The following is a 26,553-nucleotide window of genomic DNA, read 5'->3' as shown; positions in this document are numbered from 1 at the left end:
CCTTTGCTTCTGTGTGCAGGCTTTGATTTTGCTTTATTAAACTGCCTTTAACTTGACTCACTATTTTTTTCCATCATATTTTCTCCACCCCCTGTCCTGCTGAGGAGGGGAGTGATAGAGCAGCTTTGGTGAGCACCTCATGTCCAGCCAAGGCCAACCCACCACAGTCCTTTCTGGCTCCCAATGGGGCATGAGGAATTTGAGATAAGGATAGCAATTGAGAGAGGTAATGGGCAAAACATGGACTGAACATGTTAGAACGTGGAATAATTGTGGGCAATTTCAGTTGTTGCAATTGTGGTGCAGGGACGAGGGGTGGATTTTGTGCAAATTGTCCACTTCTGTTTGGTGCTGTTCATGACGTTATTTTGATTTTGGTGTGGGGAATTCCTTTTTTGTTAATGCGAGTAAAGTTTGTGAAGACTGTGTAATGAATATGGGTTTTAATGATAATTCTTAAATATGTGATTCACAGAGGTGAGGGGTGGAAATGCATTGGGTTTCTATGGCAAGGTTTTGGTTGCAGGAGGGGAGGCTGCAGGGATGGCTTCTGTGAGAAGCTGCTAGAAGCTTCCCCTGTGTCCAACAGACCTAATGCCAGCCAGCTCCGAGGTGGACCTGCCGCTGGCCAAGGCCGAGCCCATGAGCAACTCTGGTAGCACCTCTGGGATAACAGAGTTAATAATGGGGAAAAAACTTGCGCAACTGCAGCCAGAGAGATGAGTGAGAATATATGAGAGGAACAGCCCTGCAGATCCCCAGGTCAGGGCAGCAGAAAGGGCAGGAGGGGCTCCAGGCGCCGGAGCAGAGGTTCCCCAGCAGCCCCTGGAGAAGACCCTGGTGAGGCCGGCTGTGCCCCTGCAGCCATGGAGCTCCACGGGGGAGCAGATCTCCATCCGTACCCGGGGAGGGCCCCACGCCGCAGCAGGGGGATGCCCGAAGGAGACCGTGACCCCATGGGCAGCCCACGCTGGAGCCGGCTCCTGGCAGGGCCTGTGGCCCCGTGGGGAGAGGAGCCCGGGTTGGAGCAGGTTTGCTGGCAGGACTTGTGACCCCACGGGGGACCCAGGCTGGAGCAGTTTGTGAAGAACTGAAGCCTATGGGAAGGACTTATGTTGGAGAAGTTCATGGAGGACTGTTTCCAGTGGGAGGGACCCCAGATTGGAGCAGGGACAGAGTGTGAGGACCCTCCCCTGAGGGGGAAGGAGCGGCAGGGACAGCGTGTGATGAACTGACCACAACCCCCATTCCCCGTCCCCCTGCACTGCTCAGGGGGAGGAGGTAGAGAAAATCAGGAGTAAAATTAAGCCCGGGAAGAAGGGAGGGGTCGAAGGAAGGTGTTTTTAAGATTTGATTTTACTTCTCATTATCCTACTCTGATTTGATTAGTAATAAATTAAATAATTTCCCCAAATCGAGTCAGTTTTGGCTATGACTGTAGTTGCTGAGTGATCTCTCCCACTCTTTATCTCAACCCATGAGCCTTTTGTCATAATTTCTCTCCTCTGTCCAGTTGAGGAGAAGGAGTGATAGAGCAGCTTTGGTGGGCATCTGGCATCCAGCCAGGGTTAACCCACCACAACTATCAATCAGCCCAAACCATCCAAGCAGTCCTTTTAAAGACACATCATTAAGTTACATTTTGAAAGTAAAAGTTTTTTGAAATTTGTGTTGAAGAGAAGAATCACTTTGCCTCGATGTGGACCTCCTACACATGAGAGCAAACATTGCCATTGTAGTACATCAGTGAAGGTGCCAATAGTCAGTCCTAAACTTGGATACCAACATAAGATCGGAAACTGGATTTTTGACAATATGAAATTACTGGTTTCTCTTTTTTTAGCAAATATTCACAGGATAATTGCCTGCTATTTACTACACATACATTTTTCATTTAAAGATACCAAGAGGATATTGGAACTTAAAGGTTAATTTGTAGTTTTATGATAAAAAGCATTAGACCTGCCTTCAAGAGATGTAGACTTATATTCACACTCTTTCACTGCTTGCCATATGATCTTGGTTACGTCACCTTTGTGTCTCAACTTTCCAACTTTAACGTAATATCTAACATTGATAGGACATAAAGCTGACTGGGGAAAAAACAAGAGCACAAGCACAGAGCCCTGCCCTATTTTAGGATTAGCTAACTTGAAGTCTACTGACTGACTTGGGGAACTGATAACAGTAAATTACAAGATACAAAGAAAAACCTGTGCTCAAATATCCTATTTTCCACCACAGAAGTGATAGTGACAGAGAAAGTAGGCAGAATCTCAATCAGTGAATCCTGAATTTTTACACTTAAAAATCCTTGCTGTTAACAGAGCTTGTAAATCTTGAAGAGTTCTGGGAAAAACATTACATATTCAACCAGTGTCACCATTACAACTGAGGCATTAAGCATTTTCAGAATTTGTTCAATACTTAGCTAATAATACATGGTTAAACATTTGATTAAGCAGCCAGTTTTACACATTTCCAAAATACTAATGTTGAAAGAACAAAAAAATCAGTATGTCACTTCAAACACATTAGGGGTTTTGTGTTTATCTGGAAAAAACAGCATGATATCTCACTTGCATCACTGATTTACAGACTTTTACTGTGAATTTAGTGTCAGGATTAGGTTTTTGACTCAATTTTCACTGTACTGTTTGCAAACTAGACACATCAAGAACACACTCTTCCTTGGGAAGAGTGGTAAACAGGCAATGCTTCTGTATATGAGAAAGGCATGACCTACCTTGTGAAAGTTTCTGAAATATGCTGCCTTCTCATCTGGAAATTTTTCTAGCCTCCTGGGTCCTTTACTGGAAGCCTTCTTGAAAACCAGCCAACAACGCCTGAAAATCTGCAAACAAAATCAATGGGTTATATTAGCTTTTCTTTAAAGATGGACAGTATCACAAATTCATTCAGTTAAATAATTGACTGACTTAGGAAGAAATTTTAAAATGACAATATTTTCTTTTAAAAGTCTGGAAAATTCTGAGAACATCAATTATTTCTACACAAGTAATCCCAATTCATCAATTTATACATATTGATCGTCAGTCTTGCATAGACTTTTTTGCTTCAATTTCTTTCATGCATGCCAAATTTGACAGTTCCTGAGATGCAAATAAATCCATGAACTTTGAATATGAAAAGAATTATAAGGCTGTCATTAAAGTACTTTCAGAAATCACTCCATGCATTTCTAGCTTTCACATTTATACTCTATTTCTATGAGAGTATTGATACCACTGAGAAACATTTATTGCAGCTTTTAACACAACACAGTAATCAGCAGTTAGTATAACCTTGTATGCACAGAAAAGAAAACACAAGGTTGAAATAAGCACCAGTGTGACCATTACTGGATAGTAACATCTAGTCCTCTAGCACATTAGTAAAGTTTAGGAACGTGTAGTGAAATGCAAAATCCTCCATAAAGCACAAAACTAAACAATGTTATCCTCTCATTTTAATGAGAAACCAACCAGATTTTGTTTAAAATGCGTTTTTAACCAATGAGGGTACTTTATTAGACTATTTACCAAACGTTCTGATGGTATAGCCATAACCAGAAGTTTAAAATCAGGATTCAGTAATCAAATAAGAATACATTTGAAGTTCAAAGAGAAGCTGATTAAGGATAATCCTCTAGACTATATTATGCAAGTAAGGGATTAGATATTAATCTAGTTTTATAATCTATAAAAATAGTTTACTTCATTCTCCTCTTCAGTACTTAAACAGCTCTATGAACAATACCATATGGAATTTTGTTATTATTTCAAGGATACATTGAAAACCAAAAAACCCTAGTAGTAGTTAATGGTTCCACTGGCCATATGTGGAGAAGAGCCTTATTTCTTCAGATTTTCTACAAAATTTAATGACACAACCCAAGAAATACAGTATTATTTACTTTCGAACAAAAACATCTCCCATTAAAACAAACAAACAAAAAAATACAAGCAGGGAGAGACAAAATAAGGAGTTTTCCCCTCAGTTTTATGCTGTCTAAACTGAGTATAAGCAGCAATCACAGTTTCATGAAAATAATTAAGTTCAATTAATCATATTCTGATATAATATTGACACTATCCTGTTGCCATTCTCTCAGATGAACATTATTAGTCAAGATACGTGTTTTCTTTTAAAAACCTACCACTGGACCACAGGATCAGTATATTTAATTATGAGGACTTTTGGAAGAAAACATAGCATTTAATGAAATCTTCTGCAAGTACACTTCTGACAAAGCATAAAATTTTAGGCTTTTTCTACTAAGTGGAAACTGTACAACTGTGCTTCCTATCTCAGAAATTACTTCACCTAACATGGGGGAAAGCAAAGACAGTATCATATTTACTGAAAAAAATGACATTACACTGTGGGAAGTCATAAACTATCTTTATTAGATAGTATTTTCTTCAAATAACATCTTGGCAGTGTTGCAACTTACTTCAGCAAAGCTACAGCACTGCTTCCACAGTTATCTCTTGATTAACCCATATTTACCCTTCACAATGTTATGGTGTGAAAAGCTCCCCACACAGGTAGAGGATATTCACACTATTTTGACGCTGCTAAAAGCAATAGCACCACCTGTCCAAAGGGGACATATTTATTCATTTAATAAAAGTGTCACTTTTAATAATACTCTGGCTTTTCTGGGATCTGTTTTTGGTTTTTTTTTTACTCTATGTGTATTTTCAGTTCATCTCTCTTCCTCTGCGGAAAGTCTTTTCCTAAGAAGTTCTTTATCAAGGTAAAACCCATTGCCTTCGTTTCAAATTTTTTATTAATTTTCTTATTTTCGTTATCTGTCCTTAAATGGTTTATGGTCCATCAAAGACTTTTCTTTAGAAAAACAGATCAACCTACAGTCTTCATCATCTGTGGTGGTGGGTTTTAGCACAGCCACGGAATCCACATTTTACAGATGACCTGAATTTTGGACAGCTGGTGTTAAGATAACAGAATTGTTGCGTTAATTGACTAAGAAGTTTTTTCCCTTGGTTGTTTTTGTTGTTGTTATTGTTTTAATTATATACGGCACAGTCATAGTTCATTATAATGCAAAGTATCAGTTAGATCCAGTACATCAGAAATATCCCTAATAAATGGAAAACCAGACATGCAAGCAAAGTCAAGGAGTCAGATTTCTCCCCGAGAGGATGAGAACATTTTCTAGATAAAAGGTCACCTAATGTGTACTCCAAAGCAATTCCTTCAGTGACAAATGAGCAAGGTCTCCTGAATGGCAGCTTCACCCTTTTTTCACAGGATATCAATCTGGGACAGTGTGGAAACAAGTTTGAGGGTTTGCAGTTAAACTGACAAAATTCAGGAGGAAGGCTTTGATGCCCTTATTAGTGGGCACTTCAAAGTATCCATTGAAGAGGGCTAGATGCTAGTTATCTTTAAAGATGCTCCTTATTAGACCATTTCCCAAATTTCAGCATTGGGATGAATTCAAAGGCTTCAGCACATGGACTGCAGGAATGAACAGCCCTTGCTTTTAAAGAACACTGAATAGCAAGAGAAAGGAACTGTTAGTTTTACCTTTAGACTGTTACTGCTTCAATTTATTGACATCTGTTTTTTCCAGGCCTTTAGGGAGAGGAGAAACCTGAAGGATGGAATGGCTCAAAGAGGACTCCTGACATGGTATGTACATATACCGAGGTACAACCTTGCATTTGGATTTTATATTTTTTTAACCTACTTTTAAATCTGGTATAAACATACACAGTTCCACTGCATTTCAGCAGTATTTTACCTTATTACATCAACAGTTTGTATCTCAGTGTTTGAAAAAGCATTAGCATATGAATTTACCTATAAATATGAATAAATAGGTGCAGATGTGAGCACACAGCAAACAAACATTTGCCTTTCATAAGGCACTTCATTGTTATACAGAAGCCTACTCAATTATTCACAAGGTGTGAGATGCTCTTTTATCCCTGGCCTACTTTAGGATGCCATTGGCTGTAATCAAAACTTCTGAAAGACTTCCAAAGTCCTCAGATAATTGGGCTAGTCATTGTAAAAGAAATCAGCACCAGTCCTTTTAACAACAGAGAGAATGAGAACCACTCACAGTGTTGTCTTCCTAATATTTAATATTTCCTGTGAGATTTAGGTGTCTGTTTTTCACACATGTATAGTTGAAGAAATGCCAAATATTTGATCATTTAATCAGTTTTACAGGATTCTTGGGTGAGCACTAACTGCTCAGCAAATACGATTTAAAAATTTTGTATCATCGAGGGCAAAAACCACAAAGTCTCACCCCATGCCATTGCTTTTTTTCTGGAGAAATTCAGAAAGATAGCATTAAGTACATGCTATGTTTAGGTTTCCTTTTATTAAGGTATCAATTAGAAGGACCAAAACTTGTTCAGTACAAACGTGAGAAGGATTGTATTGAAATGACCTGTTAAGTCCATGGCATAGCAGAACTGCTTTAAACGACACCTTTCCTCTCTGTTTTATGAGATGGGCAAAGCAGAAAAAAAAATTCCTCTAGATCCCACTAGCTGTGCAACTATATATCAGTAGACGATGGCAGTAACTCAGCACACTTGTGGTCTGGTGAGAACAGCTGCCCTTGCAATGCCATATGGGAATGATTTTCATTACTAAGTACAAGCTTGCAGGGGACAGTAGCCTCTGTTCCTAAGGATGGATCCTGAGTAGCCTCATCTCATTAGGGAGAGAAAAAGATTCCAGACCTGGAACAATAGAACTTTATCACCCCCAAATGATTTCTGAAATCTTTCCAGTAAGAAATTCGACTTCTAGTGCTGCTCTATTTCTATCAGTCTTTAGAGATCCCTTTTTAATATTTTACTAGAACACTGGAATAGCTCAATTCGTGATGAAAATCTCTGCATAATCTTATTTTCTTACATTTTCTTCTGCTCAATTCACCTCCCAGCTCACCTTTCCAGAATGTTCATATTTTTTAATATTCTTGACTAATATATGCAAAAGTTTGGCCTCTGGACGGATCACTATTCTTCATGCTCAAATCATACAGTTATGTTTTATTGTTGCCATGGTTGTTCATAATAAATCCATTAAAAGACATATTACGGGAAACCCATTGGCTAAATTAGTTTTTTGGAAAGAAGAAAAAATTTTCCTTTTTCTAAAATAATTTAGAATAGTTATTTTACAGTGGGAATCTTACATATTATTTTCCATTTTCCAGAGACTTCTAAAGTGTTTTCATAGTCATTTACAATAGACGCTTTTGAGATTAACATTTCTTTTTTCCACAGCTGTAGCTAATAAAGCTTTGCCAGTCATCGCTAATATTTAGAGAAGCAATTTTTATTGACAATACACATTATTCCAGAAATTCTACCTCACACTCAAAAAAAAGAAACAAAAGGAATCTCATCCATCTTTTTCTTTTTTTTTTCTTTTATAATGACAAAAAAGAAAGTTACAACACTATAAGCTTTTTTTTCAAACCACTTAAGATGCTCTGAAATCTCCCTGGCCCTATCCAAAAGATAGTAGAAATGGCAATCACTTTCTTGGATATATTGGAAAAACATCTAATTTTCTGCCACTACCTGTAGAAACATTTGTCTCCTGACAGATGCAGCAGTGAGTCAGCTCCTAGTTACTAACAGAAACCATGACTGACCAGGATGGGCACCGAAGCATCGCTCATGGGGCTTTTTGCTAGCATAACCCATCAAATGGCTCTCCAAGGAAGATATCTACATAATAATACTCAGTCCTGCATTTACATTTTCCTATCTGCAGGAAAGACTAGTTGATTTCTTCTCCTTGACTTTCCATGTGCAGTGCTCTCCTGTTAGACAAGACATCTGGAGTCCATGCATTAAAAACAATAAAATGTGAATACGTTCAAATTTGCTTCACTAGTTATCTCCATTAAAAATGGATATTGTTTTTTTATGGGGTATGTGAGAGAAATGCAGTATGTTGTGAGCTAAAAAACTATTTGACTCACAAATGAAAAGATTTGCATTCATAGTAAGATAAATAAAAATAGTTGTAACAGTAAAGTCATATTTAACCATTGTTTTGACACCCACCACTTACTGATTTTTCTGTGCATATTTTGGCAAAGGGAGAAGAGACAAGGGGTGACACTGTACCACTTCAGTGGAACTACACTTGTCACCCATTCAAGTAAAATTTAAGAGACATTGAAAAGCAGTTATCTGTAAAAAGGCCCCAGAGGAAAATGGGAAGACAAAACCATTCATGTCTCAGCTAAAGAGCAAGTGTGGTGGTTGGACTTTGGCTGGACACCAGGTGCCACCAAGCCGCTCTATCACTCCCCTCCTCAGCAGGACAGCAGGGAGAAATTAGGATGGAAAAAAAGAAATAACCAAGCACATGGGTCAAGATAAAGGCAGTTTAGTAAGCATAAAGCAAAGGCTGCGCAAGGAAGCAAAAGAAAACACAAGATTTACTCTCTACTTCTCCTCAGCAGGCAATGTTCAGCCACTTCCCAGGAAGCAGGGCTTCAGTACGCACAGCTGTTGCTCCGGAAGACAAACATCGGAAAACAGATATCCCCCACTCCTCCTCCTTTCTCGTAGCTTTTATTGCTGAGCAGATGTCATCTGGTAGGGAATATCCCTTTGGCCAGTTTGGGTCAGCTGTCCTGGCTCTGTCCCCTCCCAAGATCTTGCCCACCCCCAGCCTGCTGAGGGGGTGAAATGTTGCAGAGACAGCCCTGATGCTGTGCGAGCACTGCCCAGAAGCAACCGAAACACTGGTGTGTTATCAACACTCTTCTAGCTACCAGTACAATAAAAAGACAAAAGCAAGTACTGTTGGAACAAGGCACCCCATCCCTCCCACACTTAGGTTTCTGGGCATCTTTCAAATCAAGGTGCCCTAGAAACAGTGTTTCCTCTGTCTTGAACAGCACTGATTTCCCTGTCTACTTTTTTGAAATACAGTTACCACTGCACTAAGTGGGTGCATTTTGGGTGGCAAATTTGGATCTATATGAAGAAGCAAGAGAGGTAGAACACTACTGCACAGCACTGAGCTCCCAAATTAGCGCAGGGGGTGCAGAGTAGCAGGGAATTGAGGCCAGATCCTGCTCCTTTACCACACTGCTGGGAACTTGTATACCTCCCAGCAGCAGAGCCGAGATCCTCCGCAGTCTTCTGACACCCACCTCGCACACAGGAGGAGGCACAAAATAACCCGTAGCCTTGCTCAGAAGCATGAGGTTACTTGCTTCTGTCAGCAGCTCCTGGATGTGGGACCAAGACTTTACCACAAGATACAATAAGCCTTGGGAGGATTTCTTTTTTTTTATTGATCCCAACTCTCCACCCGCTCTTGCCTATTTCAATATATTTTCTTCAAATGTTACCATAGTATCTACCACAAAGCAATTGCAATTAAAGCAAAGCTGTTTAAACTGTAAAACCAGGATTAAAAAACCCACAAATATATCCCAAAAAGATCACTAGTAATGCCTTTAATAAAAAATGCTGTCTGAAGGTGTGTTATGAAGGCTATCCAACAGGGAAACATTCCTCATATATGATAACCTTGCACGTAGCCTTGAGCTTCATTTTATCATCCTAATTAGGAAGCAAGGTTAAACCTCTAGTTTATAAACCTTGTTAGTATGACCTTCTGCAACATTATAGAAAACAATTAGGCCTTAGATCATTTTAGTGGCATAGTTCAAATCCTAAAATTTCTGATAGGATTTTTTCATTGCTTTTTTTTTTTCAGATTGCAAATCTGCTGGTATTTAAAGTTAGGAATAGAAGAAATATAGAAACATCTGCTACAAACTGTTTCATCTCAGATTAGATCAATCTTTGTGGGCTTGATTGCAGTCAGTGAGAATTAGGACGGTTAGAGAGAGATGATTAGGGACAATTCACCCTGTTATAGTATACATATGTCATCTTTCTGCTGCCATAACATACCATTATAGATTCATATAGATGTTTAGAATATACTGTAATTTATGGTGTTATAGTCACAGGCTATACATGTAATCCATAAAAAGATTTATTTTATTATTAGAGAGTTTTGTGAAATCAAAGCACACTATAGTAATTTTCCAACTCTTCCTATACTAACTAAACTACTGTGTGTATAAACGCTTTAGCTATGGAATCGGAACTTTTTTTTTTGTGTTTAAAAAAGAGCAGGAGGTACATATCTGAAAAGATTTGCATGGTGTATCTGTAAAAAGTGTTATACATTTTTATCAATCCTTAAGCACTCCCAGTTTAAAAACTCACTACCGTTACTTTGCTTTGAACTGTCAGCAGGGTAATTCAAGGACAGAAGGACAGCCTACACAAATAATGCACCTGGTCTTCATAGCAGTCTGCAGATCAACAGAATTTATCACTCATATCTGAATTGATCTCATGGTAATTTAAAAAAAATCAGTTCCAGTTGCCATTTTTGGCTTTCGGAATTTCTGACTAACTTCTGACTAACTTCTGGCAAGACGAACTTCAGTGATTCTTTTAGAGGAAAATAAATACTGCTCGCTTCATGTCTGGCTTCAGAGCAGATGACAAAAAACCCTCAAAACAAACCACAACAAAAATGTATTTATAACAGTATTTGCAAGCATCCAGCAGGGAAATCCCAGAATTTGCAGTATTTTTAAAGAAATTATTATGCCCAAGAAATCTCAAGGATTTTAAGCTGAATGTGCAGCAGCTACCTATGAACAATTATGTAGCCAGAATTTGTACCCAAGTTTGTTCCTCCTCCCACAGGTACTTTTCTAAATGTAATCAGAAAAAATACCAACAAAGTTATGGTTTCATTATACTTTGATATTAAGTATAACAATAACAGTTGATATTAAACTTTAAATTTGAGGAACCTCGCAAACTTAATTGGAGTAACTAGCATATTTAACTCATCTGAAGTTTTTTTTTGGTGGAAATACCAATTTTTTCCACACTTTTTACAATGTTTTACTTTAATTAGTTACAAATAAACACAGTCCACTTGAATATGACAAACCACGAATAATGGTTTGATATTCTGCAATGGAAAGCAATATTTACAGAAGAAAAGCAATAACTCCTTTCATTAGTTTTTAATTACATACGTATATATTAAGCTTAACAGTTTTAAACTAAAAAAGGGTAGATTTAGACTAGACATAAGGGAGAAATTTTTCACAATGAGGGCGGTGAAACCCTGAAACCTGCTGCCCAGGGAGGTGGCAGATGCCCCATCCCTGGAAACCTTCAAGACCAGGTTGGATGGGGCTCTGAGCAACCTGCTCTAGTAGAAGATGTCCCTGCTCATTGCAGGGGAGTTGGACTAGATGACCTTTAAAGGTCCCTTCCAACCCAAAGATTCTATGATTCAATGATATTAAAATAATGGAAATAACACTGCAGTAGAGCTGCTTAATTATTGACTCTTCCATAGATGAGCTTATTAAGCTGAAATGCAATATCTTTCACACATATTTGGTAGACAGGCATCACTGTTTCTTTGAAACGGTTAAAGGCATTTAGTGTACGTACAAGGGAACTTAATGCTGAGAACCAGACAGGTTAGAGTTATTGACATATTATTTATGTCTTTGTAACACAAAATTCAGGCCTTTACACACAATCTGAAGTAACACACTTACACTGAAATATGGTATCTATCTGTTCAGATCATTCATATTTTAAGTTAGGAACATGGGGATTTGTGAAAATAAGTGTTACAAAATCAAAACCATGCAACAGAATACCTCAAAATGAAGGAGAGCTTCCAAACAGAACAGTAATCGCAAACAGCTGTTCTATACTACTGAGGGACAGAAACTCAAATCATTTCTACAGCTCTAATATAGAGGATTACAAGCTCAAATTCAGCGTCAGAATTCAAAATTACTCCTGAGGATTCTACCACATCTATCCTTACTTTTCTCTACATTATCACACAGAAATCTGTCTTAGCAGAGGTATCGCAGTCCTCAAGATGCTGTTTTTTTGACGAATGAAGTAAGTCGAAACAGTGTGTTTTGCATGGGATTTAATATAGCTGAGCACAGTGCTAAGTCTAAAGCACTTTCCACAGAGAACAAAAATGTGAGCTGAATATACGTGCCACTGTATATTTATGTAGGTGTATAATTTCTAACAGCAATTTATCCTTAAAGTAGAATAGGAAAGTTAGAATCTTTTATTCTTGGATGCATTTTTGTCATTTCAGCATATATCTAGAAAATCTTGCAAATCCAGCCACATTGATACATATGGGTGAAAGCTAACTGTAATCTATAGGTGCCACTATTAAATGCCTGCTCACAGTCCCAGGCACACATGCATCCATGAAGTGTATGCAACATGTTTAAATACAGTGAGACTAAAGAATATATAAATGCCAATGTTGAAGAAGAGCCCTTCAAACATACTCTGTGTCTACATACTCATACATCTAAAAATGGCATTTACATATGAAGTATCATTCAATAAACCTCTGAAGTATCAGGTTGTATGAATCAATCATGTCGGTTTCCTAGAAATCAAATGTATCCTTTTTTATGAAGTTACATATTCTGCTTTGACTCTCCTTTAAGTATTATGACGTCTGCTAGATTTTATAGAGAAATTAATTTTATATAGAAAAGAAAGTGTTCTGCAAAATGAATCCTGCAGTAGGATTAGAGCAGGACCCTACAAATAGTAATGATCAAGAGGATGTCTTATATCAGTGCTGGGTTTTTTGATATTTGATCCTGTGCATTACTGTAACCGATAGGTTAAATTTCCTCTTGCCAAAGAACCATCGTTTTCACAGATGCTAATGTGCTCCAAAAGACCTTCATTACATCTTACTTTTAACCCAACTGAAGGGGAGGAAGATGAAGTAACAGCTCATGGTAAATGGAAAAAGTTAAAAGCTCAGACTTAGCAAGGATCCTCTGCAGCAGGAATAAAAGGGATATTAAAATTGAGTACTGCAGTGAATTTTTTTTTTTTGCAGTTTTCATAGACAGAACTATCTGGAATTTTTAAAGTAAAAAAACAACACCAAAACAAAAATCAAACCAAACACCTAGAAAAACAGCCATCATTTCCTCTGGGTCTTAAGAGTTTAAGGTGAAGATGTGTGCAGACAGAAAGGTACATTCAAATAGTTCATTCATTTGTATTAGTGATTTGTTTTCTGCCACTCTTGTGCTACTTATTTTACAATATATCCTGAAAATCTCTGCTTAAGGATGTTACCAATCTGCTATTACAATATATCAATTTTGCACAGAGTAAACAAGTAATCCAAAGCATGAAAATGATGAGAAAACAAACACTTTTACACACAACTATGAGGATTTGGAAGAAAAAGCTATAGTCCTTAGCTCTTGTAACTATCAACACCAGTCCTGTTCAGCTTTTGTTGCAACAGCAAATTTTTAACAGTTAAAGACAGCTTTTACTCAAAGAAAACTTAGCATGAAAGAGCTTTCCTAAGAACTCAAATGCAGCTGGTGTGTTGCATTCCCAGTCAGGATGTTCTGTGGGGAAATGTGCTACTATGGGGAATTAGAAATCACATTCTTACAACCCCAGGGAAATAATGCAGAGGAAAAGCAGATGGTCTCCAAACCCAGACTTCATAAGTCCAAAAGACCACTCTGAATTCCCTGCTTTTGTATTTGTAATAGGTCTCAAAGAAGTCTGCCCTGGAAGTGTTTTAGAGATTCACCCAAGCTTTATCCAGGTAAATCCACAGAAGCCGTGCCAGTGCTTTAGTATGTTTTGGCTCAGACCCAGACTGGTAACAATCAAGGCATCATAGATCAAACACAAATTACTTTTTTAAGGGAACGATGGACATCCCACCAAGTTAATAATATTATCTCAGAGGAAAAAAAGCCAAAAACAATCCCCCCCCATCATTTCCACTGATTATCACCAGCTTTCCAGTGCTTGTAGGAGATAAGACTGTCCTTTTACAACCGTTTCACACGGGCATAAGGAAATTATTAGTCTGCCCAACTGATGTTATTTATTTTGACATTCTCATCAGCTGCACATAAATAGGAAACATCTTGATTTTCTGCTCTGGGGACCACCTGAGGGCAGGAGTGGGTAGAAGAAGAGAAAAAAAAATGTAGTATTTCCAGTCAAATCAAACAGACAACCTGTGATACCCTATATAGAGTACAAACATCTAGCATATTGGTTTAATATTAGTTAACATAAGCTCCTTTTCTCATTTGCAGTATTAAAAGTGCAGACAGGTCAACAGGAGAATATTGCATTGCTCACTTCCTGCAGCTGCTGAGAGGGTCTCAGCTACAAGATCTGAAGTTGTAACACATAGTCTAACATAAAAGCGAAAGAGAGAGAAGGAGGGGGCACGTATGGAAAATGTTGTGCTCATTAGTATGAACTCTACCAGAAGCAAATTGGGCTTTGCAATATTAACTCGTTAATCCTCATATTTTAGTTGTGAAGTTTGAGTGAGAGTTTAAGTGTAAGACTTAAAAAGTAGGAGATTCATTGCAGATATAGCTTTATTATATAGTGATAGCAATGAGTAAACTCACAAATCCATAGCAAGTCAGCTTTCTTGTTAAGCAATCTTTCCATGCAAAAAGTCAGTGGAAAACTATAGTTGCAAAATAAAATATGCAGATTTTATGGAAAATACCCAGTAGGTTTAATAGAATGATTACTCTAACTCTGAATAAGAACATAATAAGAACCATGAACTAAAAAAAAAAAATTGCCAAATTCTGTATGATAAATACAGACTGTCAGAGAATGGACTAACAACTTTATTGTATTTTTTTGTATTAGAACAGTGAAATAAGCAAAGTATTATGAGAAATTCTTACCTTCTTCACAGTAAGAATTTATGTATATGGTTCCAGTTGACTGGCACACAGTCTTACATATTGTCTCCACAGAACTATGTCTTCTTGACTCACTTGTTTTGTAATGAAGTCATGGGGAAAATTCCCAAATGATTTTCAATACCTTAGAATTAAAGTTTCTGGTTTGGGGGTGGGGTGGGGAGGAGAGACAGGAAGAAAAAGAGTTTTCGGTGTAGAATTACATAAATGAACACTCACAATCCCAGGCATCCTCACTGAATGATTCAGAGTTTGAGAGGTGTTGTTTATATTTACATCATCTGCACATATTAGACAATACACACTCACAGCAGTAGGAAAACCTCAGTCTCCACATGTTAATCAATATATTTTCTGGTCATTCACAAATAGAGGCATTAATGTATTTACATCACAAATAGGACTCTAAATTGACAGTTACATTTCCAGTATCTCAGAAATCAATCCAAGCAACTCTTTTTATGTGGCCATTAAAATCTTGACATTATACAGATAGATCCAAGTCCAGCACTGCAGACCAGTAACGGCTACGCATACTCCCTTTTTGTTTTAAAGCCTGCACTCAAATGACCCAGCTTGCATATCAACCAAAAGAGAGTTAGGTAAGAGTTGGACACAGATGAATGAGAGGAAATGTGCAAGTCACTAAGCCCTGCCTCCTCCAGCTGTAGAAAGCCATGCAATAGGTGCCTGCTACTTTTTGATCTCCTTCTCCACCCATCACACTATTTATATCCAAGGGGTTATTTGAAGTCTGACAGTTTTTCTTGTCCTCGTGGTACTGGCTCACTAGGACAGGAATAATTTTCTTCCTGAGAAGTAGCAGGGAAAAGAAACACCAGACATTTCAGATTCATAATTCTTTTTTTTCATGGGTGCTCAGTGGCTAACGCACCCGTCATGTTTTGGAGACGTAGCTTTTATTGTGACTTAATTTGCTCCAGTGGAAATTTTAATTCTTGCAGCTAACATCTGCATGAAGGGATTTTTGCCTTTGATTCCAAATTACTTGTTTTAGTAAATTCTTCTATTTTTATTCTTAACATATATTATAATGAACCTATCAGCAGGAAGATCTGTTCAAGTGCAGACAGTGTAGTTCAATGCAGCATTCACCAGTGGACTCAGCATCAGGTCACAGCAAGACAGCGACTGTGACACTCAGTAGTCAAGGGTGCTGTGCCATCTTACCTTTTGATGGCAGAGCCTTTTGGTCTATTTCTCTTTAGAAGGATCCAACTTTATTCTTTTCAGGCAGCACGCAGTGTGTAATGTCTCCTTCGGCTCCTGTACCTTTCAAATTAACAGGTCCCTGCTTCCTATTGTTTTCCTTCGGTTCTTCTTAAGTGTGCCCTGCTGGACTTCAAATATCTTTCAATAATCACCTTAAATTAGTTCAGTCTTGGTTTATGATGGATTTAAGCTCTAAGACTTTATAAATTAATAAAATATTACATACATGGAGATGACTCATAATGGAACATCAGCCATATTTACAGGGAAAATTTTTTACTTTCACAAAATTCTATTTTTCTTCTGTTACTTCCGTTATTGCTGTTATTTCTATTGTTGCATATGACAGGAACTCCTTTCTACTATGAACAGTCTTGATTCTTTCATTATTAGCATCAAAGCAATTGAAGAATATTATTAGCAGTAGTAATTGTCTCACAGGATATGCTCCAGGAGATACACTGTGCAATGCCATAGAGAGTCTGTTTATTTCCATCCTACATACATAGCTGAAGTCTCCGATTCCTAAACATTAGCAGACTTCATTCCACAAAGCACTTGCTTTGGTGTGAAGTGTTTTAAAATATTTTGCAGAACTTTTTGATGTTCCTATCTTTTTTTTCTGAAGTTTGCAGAAACATCATTAAAAAGCAGGTTTTAATGGTACAGGCATTGAAGACAGGAGATTTTAGAGGTTTTCTTTTCTAAACGTAGTATTTTAAGAAAGTAATGGCATAGCTGCTCACTACATGGTTTCCATGGGGGTTTTTTATATTAAACTTTTCCAGTCATCTTTTGCAGATGAGGGGCTTGCTATTTACTTATCTGCATCTCAGAAGGGCGTGAGAGCAATATTCCCTCTGACCACAGACAGAAACAGAAAGAGAAGAGAGCAACTGGCTGTTTCACAAAACTGAGTCAAGTCTGGCTTCAAATACTGTCTTTAAGATGGATGGTCAAAATTACTCTGAACAGGTCTACATGAATAATTTCCTGGTTTCTTTTCAGAATTTTCTTCCTTGCTCATTGCTAATAAAAATTCACAATCAAAACACAGTAAAAAAAATAGGAAAATAATACTTCTACAAGATATAATTCCCCAGATCAATACTGGAGCTGATCTTTCAGGCAAACTCTTTCTAGATGAACAGTAGTATTTATTTTATTTTTTTTATCCTATGTCTTCCTTGCAAGAACCATTGGAATTGTCCTGACAGAATTTGCACAAAGTAGGCCACATATATTCAGCTTGCCTTTCCATGTTCTTCAGCATTCAGAAATCATAAGGCGGCCATAAATTTTTTATCTTAATCTTTAGTTCTAGAAGCCTTCAAACAACCTCCAATTAAAATTGAAGTGATATAAAAACCTTGCACCCAAAGGATTTTACCTAAGACCAACTAAAATGTTTTCAACTCCTTTGGATAATTTTTTTTTTGTTCATCACAAACTTTGGGTTAGACCATGTTTTGTGCTTAGTCCTAGAGTCTTAGTACTTATTTAAAATGGGATTATTTTAAAACAGAAGTTAAAAGTTCTCTTCCCTCCCCCTGTGTCTATAAATAGAACAGTTCAATCTATTAAAGAAAATAATAAGCTTTTGATGTTTTTTCAGTAAAAGCAAGGCAAACTGTAACAAAAATCTCCCAGTGACCCATAAACTAATTCAGTAACACAATATAACACATACTTAATTCCTTTATTGTCATGCACATTATGTTACTGTACTTGTCACTGTTCCTTATAACGACACTACATCACTTCTGCAGAGATGCAAGTCACTTATGTAAGAGGGTGTTTGTTCTAAAAATATACCAATGATTAAATGTTTGAGTGTGTGTGTATGTACACCTTTACTCAGAAGCTTTATTGGAAAGAATATATATCCTCAAAAAGAAGGCACAGAAGATGTCGAAATTTAACTAATTTATAGGCACCCCAAGTGGAAAATTCATTAGCACAGAGGATTTAAATGAAATATATGTTATTAAAAAACATAAGCACTTGCAAGCTCTGCTGACTGAAGTTCTTCATTTTTAGGGCAGCACTCTTTCTGATGTTGCCACTGATAATTAAAATTTCTCAGAACTGTCATAAAGATGGTGTGTGTCTTAGAGTGCTTACATTAAGAAATCTATTTTAGTATCCGTTTCACTAACTGCTGCAGAGGATTCCTGCAAACTGTGAACAGCAAAAGTTTTATAAGATGGCTGAGATTATTTTAAAGTCAGTAGACAACAGTCCCACTCAGTGATGCTGGACTAGCTGTCCTGATCCTATGAATACATGAATTAATGACTAAATGCAACCTTAAATACTTATATTTTCTTTTAGAGCCAAGTTTAGTTCTATTTTTCACTGCAAAGAATTTCCGAGGAAAAACAACCTGGAGAGCTCTTTCTCTAAAGATACAGCCTTTTTATTCTTCTCAGTTTTGCCCTTTATTCCCTTTAAAATTGGACTTCAATGAACAAATTTGGTCCACAGATCTTACGAGAGGTTTTGCCACTTGTAGACCTTGGAAGCAGGGCTCTCAAGCAAAGGCAAATAGCTAAAAGGTACCAAAGCAGTCTTCTGTCAAGGTCTACTTCTGAAACTGTAGAAAGCATTAATACAGTGTGGTTTCCCTGAGGCAACCTTAGTCTTCTCTTTCCATTCCCCCTCTCCCATTCTTTTATTGCTACCTTCTTCTCAGCAACAAAACTTTCATCACTTTTTGTAACTTAGGATGGCAGCTCTTTTCCCTTTTAAGATTGCAAAATAATTTGAAATTCAACTTTCTCCCTTCCAAATAAAGGACTTCTTAAGAAGCTTAGGTGTTGTTAACTTCAGTGAAAAAAAAAAAAAGTCAGTGAACTAAAGTAAGGGTCTTTTGACAATGGTTGTGGTCCACTATATAGCTGTAAAATATGATTGCAATGTCTGTGGATTAAAATTTAGTAATTTCTAAAGTTTAGTGTTGCTTTGTCTAGAGTAAGGATATGTGATGTTTTTCTTTTAATCCATCATGCTTTATGCTCCAAGTCGCATAATTCTCTGACCCCATTGCTTCAGTCTAAATATAGCACAGTTCAAAACTTGCATGCAGATGTCAGGCTGTGAACAAAAGCTGCATAGAAATTAGATTTCAAGCACCAAAATGGTAGATTTCATTATTCTGAAAGTATGAAGGGAAAGAAATAACTCCATATCTGGGATCACAGTTTTATCCGCTATTACAAAAATGTGTACTTTTACTTACCACAGTACCATATACTCTTTGTTCACAAGTTTTTGAAGTTTTGGTCATATCATCAAGATACTTGTATCAAGACATCTCCGGGAAAGTTCAAAACTTGTATCGTTTACTCTTAGTCTAGGATAACCTGTACCCTGCACACATTAAATATGACCATTTTGTTAAGTTTTAGAGAAGAAATAGTGTATGACCAACATATGGGGGTTTAAATTAAGATTTTTTTTCTATAATGGCACTTTTCTCCCCTTTTCCATGTCATGTTTTAAGAGGAGCACTGAACAAATCACAGAGTGTGTACAGCCTTGACACTATTGTAGCAGTGGTTTTGATGACAACATCCATCAAGTAGGTTACACCACAACCTAGGCTAGAGAGGCCACAGGCTCAAATCATCTGCTTTCTGTCGATTTCAGAAAGGTACTTAACACCTTGCAAACTAGAAGTTGAAATTTCATTGATCATAAGTGTTCCTCCATTGCATTTCTAACATTTTCTTTAACAATCCAGGGATCCTAAGTGTCTGAGACCAGTGTGACTCCACAGATATACATTATTGATTGAACAGAACAGAATTTGCTTCTAAGCATTACAAAAAACTAATTTCCTGCATGTCACCTGCAATTAATGGTAGCTGAATGAATAAGGCAAAAACTTTTGTGTTAAGACACCCAGGATGAATAACTAGATTTTGATTTTTTCATTTTTCATCTAAACAACCACAAGTATTGCTGAAGGCGAGCATAGAAAGTTGCTTCAAGCTATTGACAGATTATCAGATGCACCAGAAGTTTAACAAAACATTTCCCATTTTCAATTCCCATTAGTAGATTCCTTTAAGAAAATATGACAGTGGTAAATATATAGAGATTGGCTATCCTTCTATTCATATTACCTTACTTCTGTTTTCTTGCTCACATGTAAGTTTTCCCCATGCCCCAGGGCAGCAACTTTTCACAACTAAATACAAACTGGATGAACTAATTTGATTTCTGAGAACTAGAAGGAAAGGAGAAGTAAATTTTTATCTTGCCTTTCTAAAGAATAATTTTTCAGACAGAATGAAATAATTAACACTTACTCTACAGAGAAGACTCACAAATAGTCCAAGTCCAAGAACAGGGGAATTTTGCCAGTGGAAATGGCAGCTTATACCCAGTGATGTGAAACCTGGCACTTCAGTTGTCTTGTTTATGAGCAAGAATTTCACCTCTGAACCGGAAACTTTGCATCTATTCAAGCAGTAATGACTAAACCATGTAAGAGAAAGAGAGGTCCAAGGAAATACACTTGTGACCTTGTGAGATGGTCAGCTACCCACTCTGGAGGCAGTTGCATCTGGCCTCATGGCTGAAGGCCAGGATGGTTGTCCACAAAAAAATGAGCTACGCCAGGAATGACCAATAGATCATCATTATCATTCAGGAAAACTCAGAGGAGAGTTATGACTCAGACACACATTTTGTATTACAAGTAGCTCTTGTGGCTACAGTGGACAACTCCAAAAAATCATTCATCTCATACATCAATGATCCTGTTCAGACCCACAGAACAGATACTTCCTGCATTGCCACAAAACAAGAAGAATGTAAGGGTTTCAGAAATGTCCATTTCTCTTCCCTCCTGTATTGTTTTAGAACAGTGCCCTCCCCCTAACAATTTCTTTACTTAATTCTTCCAAATCAAGCAAAATAAATGCCTGACAGAATCCCCTGCCCTGCATGGACACACACAGATACCCAACCAAAAACCTCAAAGTACATGATTACTGGTATTTCCTTCCTCCACGACTTTGTTAATTTCTTGAATTTAGTGAGGAGATCTTGTGCTTACAGCTTACTGGAGAAACAACCATCCTGTTTCATGGGAACTGAAAAGGTAGGACAACAGGGTATTTACGTAAACTCTGCTGTAGTTTGACATCCCTGTTGAGTGCCCTAATTCCTAGGATGAAACAGTTTTGTCTAATCACTTTGAATCAGGAACAGAACCTGAACCTCTCAAAATTCAGACAAGTTTTTAACTGATCATCTATAGAAAAAAAAAAATCTGAATGTCCTGAGATATTAAAAACATCTTAACTAACTCATCATTAATATCAAGGTTTGGTGTATTTTTATTTTTCCCTTGTAGAAGTAGCCTAGAGACTTGTCCCTCATTTGTCTCTTTGCGTTCAATCTGGCAATAAAGCAAAAATGCTGAACTGGTGGCATCACAGCCATTTCCATAACAACACACCAATTTCCCAAACATTGTCATGGCTTTACTGTCACTGAAAGCTGAAAGAAAACCAAGGCTGAGAGAATGTTTGTCAAGCACTCAAACACAGCACTAGTTTCAAGTACCCTCTTAAACTAAAGTACTCTTTCAAGTACCCTCTTAGGCCAAACTCTGTACCTTCAGCTAGAATACTGGCACAAATACTTTTAAAAAAGAAACGAACAAACAAACAAGTGTCTGGGTTTGTTGTTGTGTGATCTGTTGTTTTTTTAAATCAATCTTAACATAGAAGTTCTTTAGTTAGTTCCAGTAAACCTCAAACAGTGAATGGATGACTCTTTAAAATAGACACTTGTTATTGTTCATTCCCATTCCTTATATCATTTGTATCACAACGTAGATTATCTAAATAAGGGATGACCTCTTCACATGCTTTACTGCAGTAGCACTCAATACAGCCCTTAGAGGATACAAGAATACAACGTATACTAGGTTTTAAACATTTTTTTCTCTACTGCTGACATTCATTGTTTACTAAACAACACTAAGAGCAAATTGATATTCACAACAGCATAGGTTTCACTATTAGTTAACAAACAAAAAAGCTCTGGAAGAAAGCTACCACATTAATAAGAAGACCATAATTGCGGAAGATACCAGTAAAATTAAAACCAAAAACCCCACTTAATACTACCTTTTTAGCAAGAGGTCTGAACTCTGATGAAATCTAAAAATTGCATGTTTTTCCAAGAATGCCCCACAGAGTATATTTCTCAGATGAAATCTTAAAGCTAATAAAAAAAATCCTTTGACTACAAATTGTTATGCCTTCAGTACAGCCAAGCCAATTAATCACTGTGCTCCTATCAGAGTATTTCAAATGTATTATACATTGAAAATTTGCCTGCACAATAGCAGCCTTGTAACAGAATGTAAAAAGCAAAAGGAGGAAAAATTAATAACACATCTGTCTTCCATAGTCTGCTCTGTTTTTTACAGAACTGCTCTGAATCAAACCTCCATACGTTATTTCTTCCCAGCTTGCATCTTTAGAACTCCAGCCCACCCACACACCTACCCAACAGCCAGCATGGGTTTTTTCTCAAATCCTGTAACTCTTTCAGGGATTCACCACAAAAAAGTCAAGTCTTGATAGACTTCTACAAGAACCAAATGCCTCAAGTTGCACCCAGTCAGCTCATCTTAAACAGCCAGCCATCACACACCTAGAGGATGACTAAAGGAAAACCCTGCATTAAAAGATGGGTCTATAACCAAATTAAGATATTTCTGTTAGACAGAAGAGGGGTAAAGAACAACATGGATCATCTTCCAATATTATGAATCACACAAAACACTGTTTTGATGCTTTGAATCACAGTGCCTGGTTCCTTAAAAGAGAAATGGCTAGGTGCATGGAGAAAAAGGGAACTGATGTGACTGTTGAAAATGTCTTGTGATGCAGGAAGGTTATGATTTGCAAGCCATATTTTATGTGATAGTGAGGGAACCTCAAAAAAATCTGTAAGTGAAGTTAAACTTTACTCAACGTATCAGGAACATGTCTGGAAGAAATCTGAGCTGTGGTGTGAATCTACTCCATTTACTGCACCCTTCCTATTTCCTTATCTGCTGAGCCCTACCTCCTCCTACCCCATCCTCTCACCCTCCTATTTCCTCCAGTTTCAGCTCAGCACTATGAACTCATTCAGCCCCATTACTTTTGTTCTCCTTGCACTCAATCCCATACTTCAGGCATGCATTCGCGGTCCAAACTTTACCAGCTCACCTCCAGTCATTCCAGTGCATTACACACCTGTCCCTTCTAGGAAAGCAATACGCCATTCTCTTCACTTTCTTGCTTGAAATTCTTGGAGTCCAGAACCTCCCTTCTATGAGACTGCCAAACTCTTCATTCATGTATACAGTGCAGCGAAACATCTAAACAGTGCAAGTATTTACCTAAGAGATAACAGCAGTAATGTAATACTGTCAAAGGGCTAATGTTTCCAACTATGTGGCTGTAAACCCATAATCTCTAAACTTCTATTCTATCTCCCTTTTACAACACAGTACCACTTATTCTTTTTACTCGTCTGCTTTTAGAAAAGAACCTTTCACAGAAGGGGACCTAGTAATAATAGTTGATGAGGGTAACTTAGGAGAATTAAAGAGGAGAATAATAGTTAATCTCCCTCTCAGTTAGGTCTCAGTACAGAGGATTGATTCAGATAACCTCTGTTAACATTAACAAATGTGAGATTTCTCTGTTGTTGCCTATCAACTATTTTAGTAATTTCTACACCAGCTGAAAGGTTCAGGGTTTGGAAAGTGTACCTAGCTTCCTCAATGTACTTTGCAAAAACTGCTCAGCCAAATAGCCTCCTTAGACAAGAGTCTACATAGCAGCTGAGAAAAAAAGGGATGAAATTTCCATTGGTACTGATACAGAATCCACAGCTGCTGCTACTTCCCCCGTTACCGCAATGCACGCATGCAAACCAGAGCATACACAAGGCTGAAGACCTACTTGCCATGCTCCATATCCACTATTTTGTGATTGTCCACTTTTCTCATGAGACTGTAAACCAGCTCTTTGCAAAGCAGATGTGTCACATAACTTCTCCTGGCCATTTTTGCCTTTACTGTAAGGAGTAGAATTGCATTTGCCTTACCTTCTATTTTATCTTCCCTATCTGTTGAATACATAGGACAAGACATGCTTGCCTTTATTGTTTCACAGATTTGTTCTTGCTATACCACTAGGTTTAATTTCTTATGTTAAACATGCAACAATGGGAAGTATAAATATAAAAACCAGCTGTAAAATCTTCACAAATTTAGCTTTGGTTTTACCTCAAAACTGTATGAAGATTCAAAATCTGTAATTAAGAAAAGATATTTCAGGTACTACAGATGTAACTGTAAATATTTATTAATCTTCTTTTTTTATTTTAGTCTAAGACATAGAACCCTGTTCCAACAGCTGTGGTGACCCAACAGCCTGAGGAGGAAGTCAGTATTATGTTGTGAGAGCAAGATAATAACTTTATGCAAAATGATTCTCACTGTTCATTTTTCTAAAGAGCAAAATCATTAAAAGTGCAGCATAATGCTCTGTAATTATAATCTAAGTCATTTCCCCTGTTAAAAATACATTCTAATTGCTTTAAGTGAAAACACATCATTATAACTTCTCTTGAAAGGGGAACTAATAAATAGATTAGTAAAATCCTACAGTCAGTACATTAAATCATGTTTATTCATTCAGCTGAGACTGGAACATGTAAAGTACATCTTCTTATGGAAAGACACAATTAGGGAGAATGGCTGGCTCATGGGATTAGCCAAGGGATTTTGAGTTTTCCACATCTAGCTTGGTGGTGTGAATCCTGCCTAGCTTGGTGTTGACTGAAGCTTATTACCATCTGCTGCCTGTTCAGTGTCCTACATAAAATGAGTTGGTTGTTTTTGCCTAATTCCAAGCTCACAGGTGTCCAGTATTACAGCAACCGACAGCAATTCACACACCTTTAAGCAATGTCAGCAAAGATGCAGAAGATTTCACAAGTATAACAAAGACGCTTATGTAACTTGGTATAAGCAGCAGACCGAAGCTGCACTTCGGCAAGAGACAGGGCGGTGGAATGGGTATTATCTCCACTGTCCACTGTGCTTCTGCCAAATCTCTGAATATAGATGATTACATTCTTGCATAAAACTTTAAATGTCTAATTTCACTTGATTTAAAAATCACAAGGGAGTAAAATGGCAATACCATTTTTTAATTCTGAAAGCTTACATTTCCTCATCTTAAAGGAGGATTTTAATAGTTAATATACAGTTACTATAATTAGTGTGGCTGTACTCAGAGTCTCAAAGAACCGTTTCGGTGCGTACAATGAATTATTACAGTTTCTATGTCCCCTATAGCAGCCGTGCAGGCAACCACTGTAAGCAGGAAGCAAGTAACAGAGAGAGTTACAGATTCAATTATCCAGGTCCCTTGTTATTAAGCTTTGGGTGCCAGCAGGCCTGCTTCCTTTGGTCATCCCAGTACCCTCAGATATAGCTTTGTTTTGTGAAATAAGCAATAACTGATACAAACAACAAACTAACAAAGTGACAGAATAATCACCTTGTAAAAGCCTAGTGTTGATACTGTATCACTATTAGAGTAACATGAGATATGAAAATAAAAGGATAATGAGTATTTGCCATGTACTTCGCTCTCTAGCAATGAGTCCCTAGTTAAGCTAGTTACTAGTAACCGCAGTCAACATGCTACGTGCTGTAAAAGCTTTTCCGGAAATCTGGCCTGGTGAAAACCCCTGTATTTCAAGGCTTGTTTTAGTTTCAGAATAGATGAAAATGAGTTTTTTAAAGTTACATGACAAAAGTTTTGAAATAAATAATTGGAAATCTCTCACTTTCCAAACGTACAGATTTGCAATTAATTCCCAGTGGTGATGTGCTGCCTCTGCCTCTTTTAAGTTGCATTTCAGGCTGCTACCATTTTCTCCGCGGGCCAGAATCTTACATTGCTCGTTATGTGACTCCCACGATAACATGTACCTATAGGTCAAACTAAATTTCATATCATGGGGGATGAATCTTGATAAGGAAGCCCAGGAAAGAAAAATATGTAAATTAAATATTAATTTTGCATGTCTAACAAATACAAAATAAAATATTATTTTTAACTTTAAAATTCAAATTGTAAATTAGAAACATCAATTTCATTTTAAATTTATAGCTATTCTCTAATTTTTTATAACAAATAATTCCTGTAGGAATTGTATTTCTTTAAAAGGAGAAAATTCCCAGCTGCTGTCTAACTGTTGCATGTCAGCTCCATAAACATTTCTCTTTGCAGTAGCTTAATTCCAGTGGTCTTCCATAAAGCAAACAAACCCAGCCAGATTTGAAACTTTTTTTTTTTAAAATACTGAATTTGAAGCTTTACTTGAGTTTACATATAGTGTTTTAAACATTCAAACTG

At 37.3% G+C, this 26,553-nt stretch overlaps 1 protein-coding gene across 1 annotated transcript in view; it reads right to left on the bottom strand.

The window, feature by feature from the left end:
* Positions 1-26,553, bottom strand: part of DOK6 (docking protein 6) — a gene marked incomplete at its 3' end in the record, with an annotated part of 266,062 nt that overhangs the window by 163,856 nt on the left and 75,653 nt on the right. Inside the window, exon 2 of the mRNA XM_082015374.1 lies at positions 2,747-2,854. Within this exon, the coding sequence (XP_081871500.1) occupies positions 2,747-2,854 (108 nt within the window). The remainder of the gene's footprint in view (positions 1-2,746; positions 2,855-26,553) is intronic.

The sequence above is a fragment of the Phaethon aethereus genome, assembly GCF_964289735.1.
Source record: "Phaethon aethereus genome assembly, chromosome: 2".
In the NCBI taxonomy this organism is placed as follows: Eukaryota; Metazoa; Chordata; class Aves; order Phaethontiformes; family Phaethontidae; genus Phaethon; species Phaethon aethereus.
The sequence above is the reverse complement of the archived record's forward strand: the minus strand, read 5'-3'. Positions and strand labels throughout refer to the sequence as shown.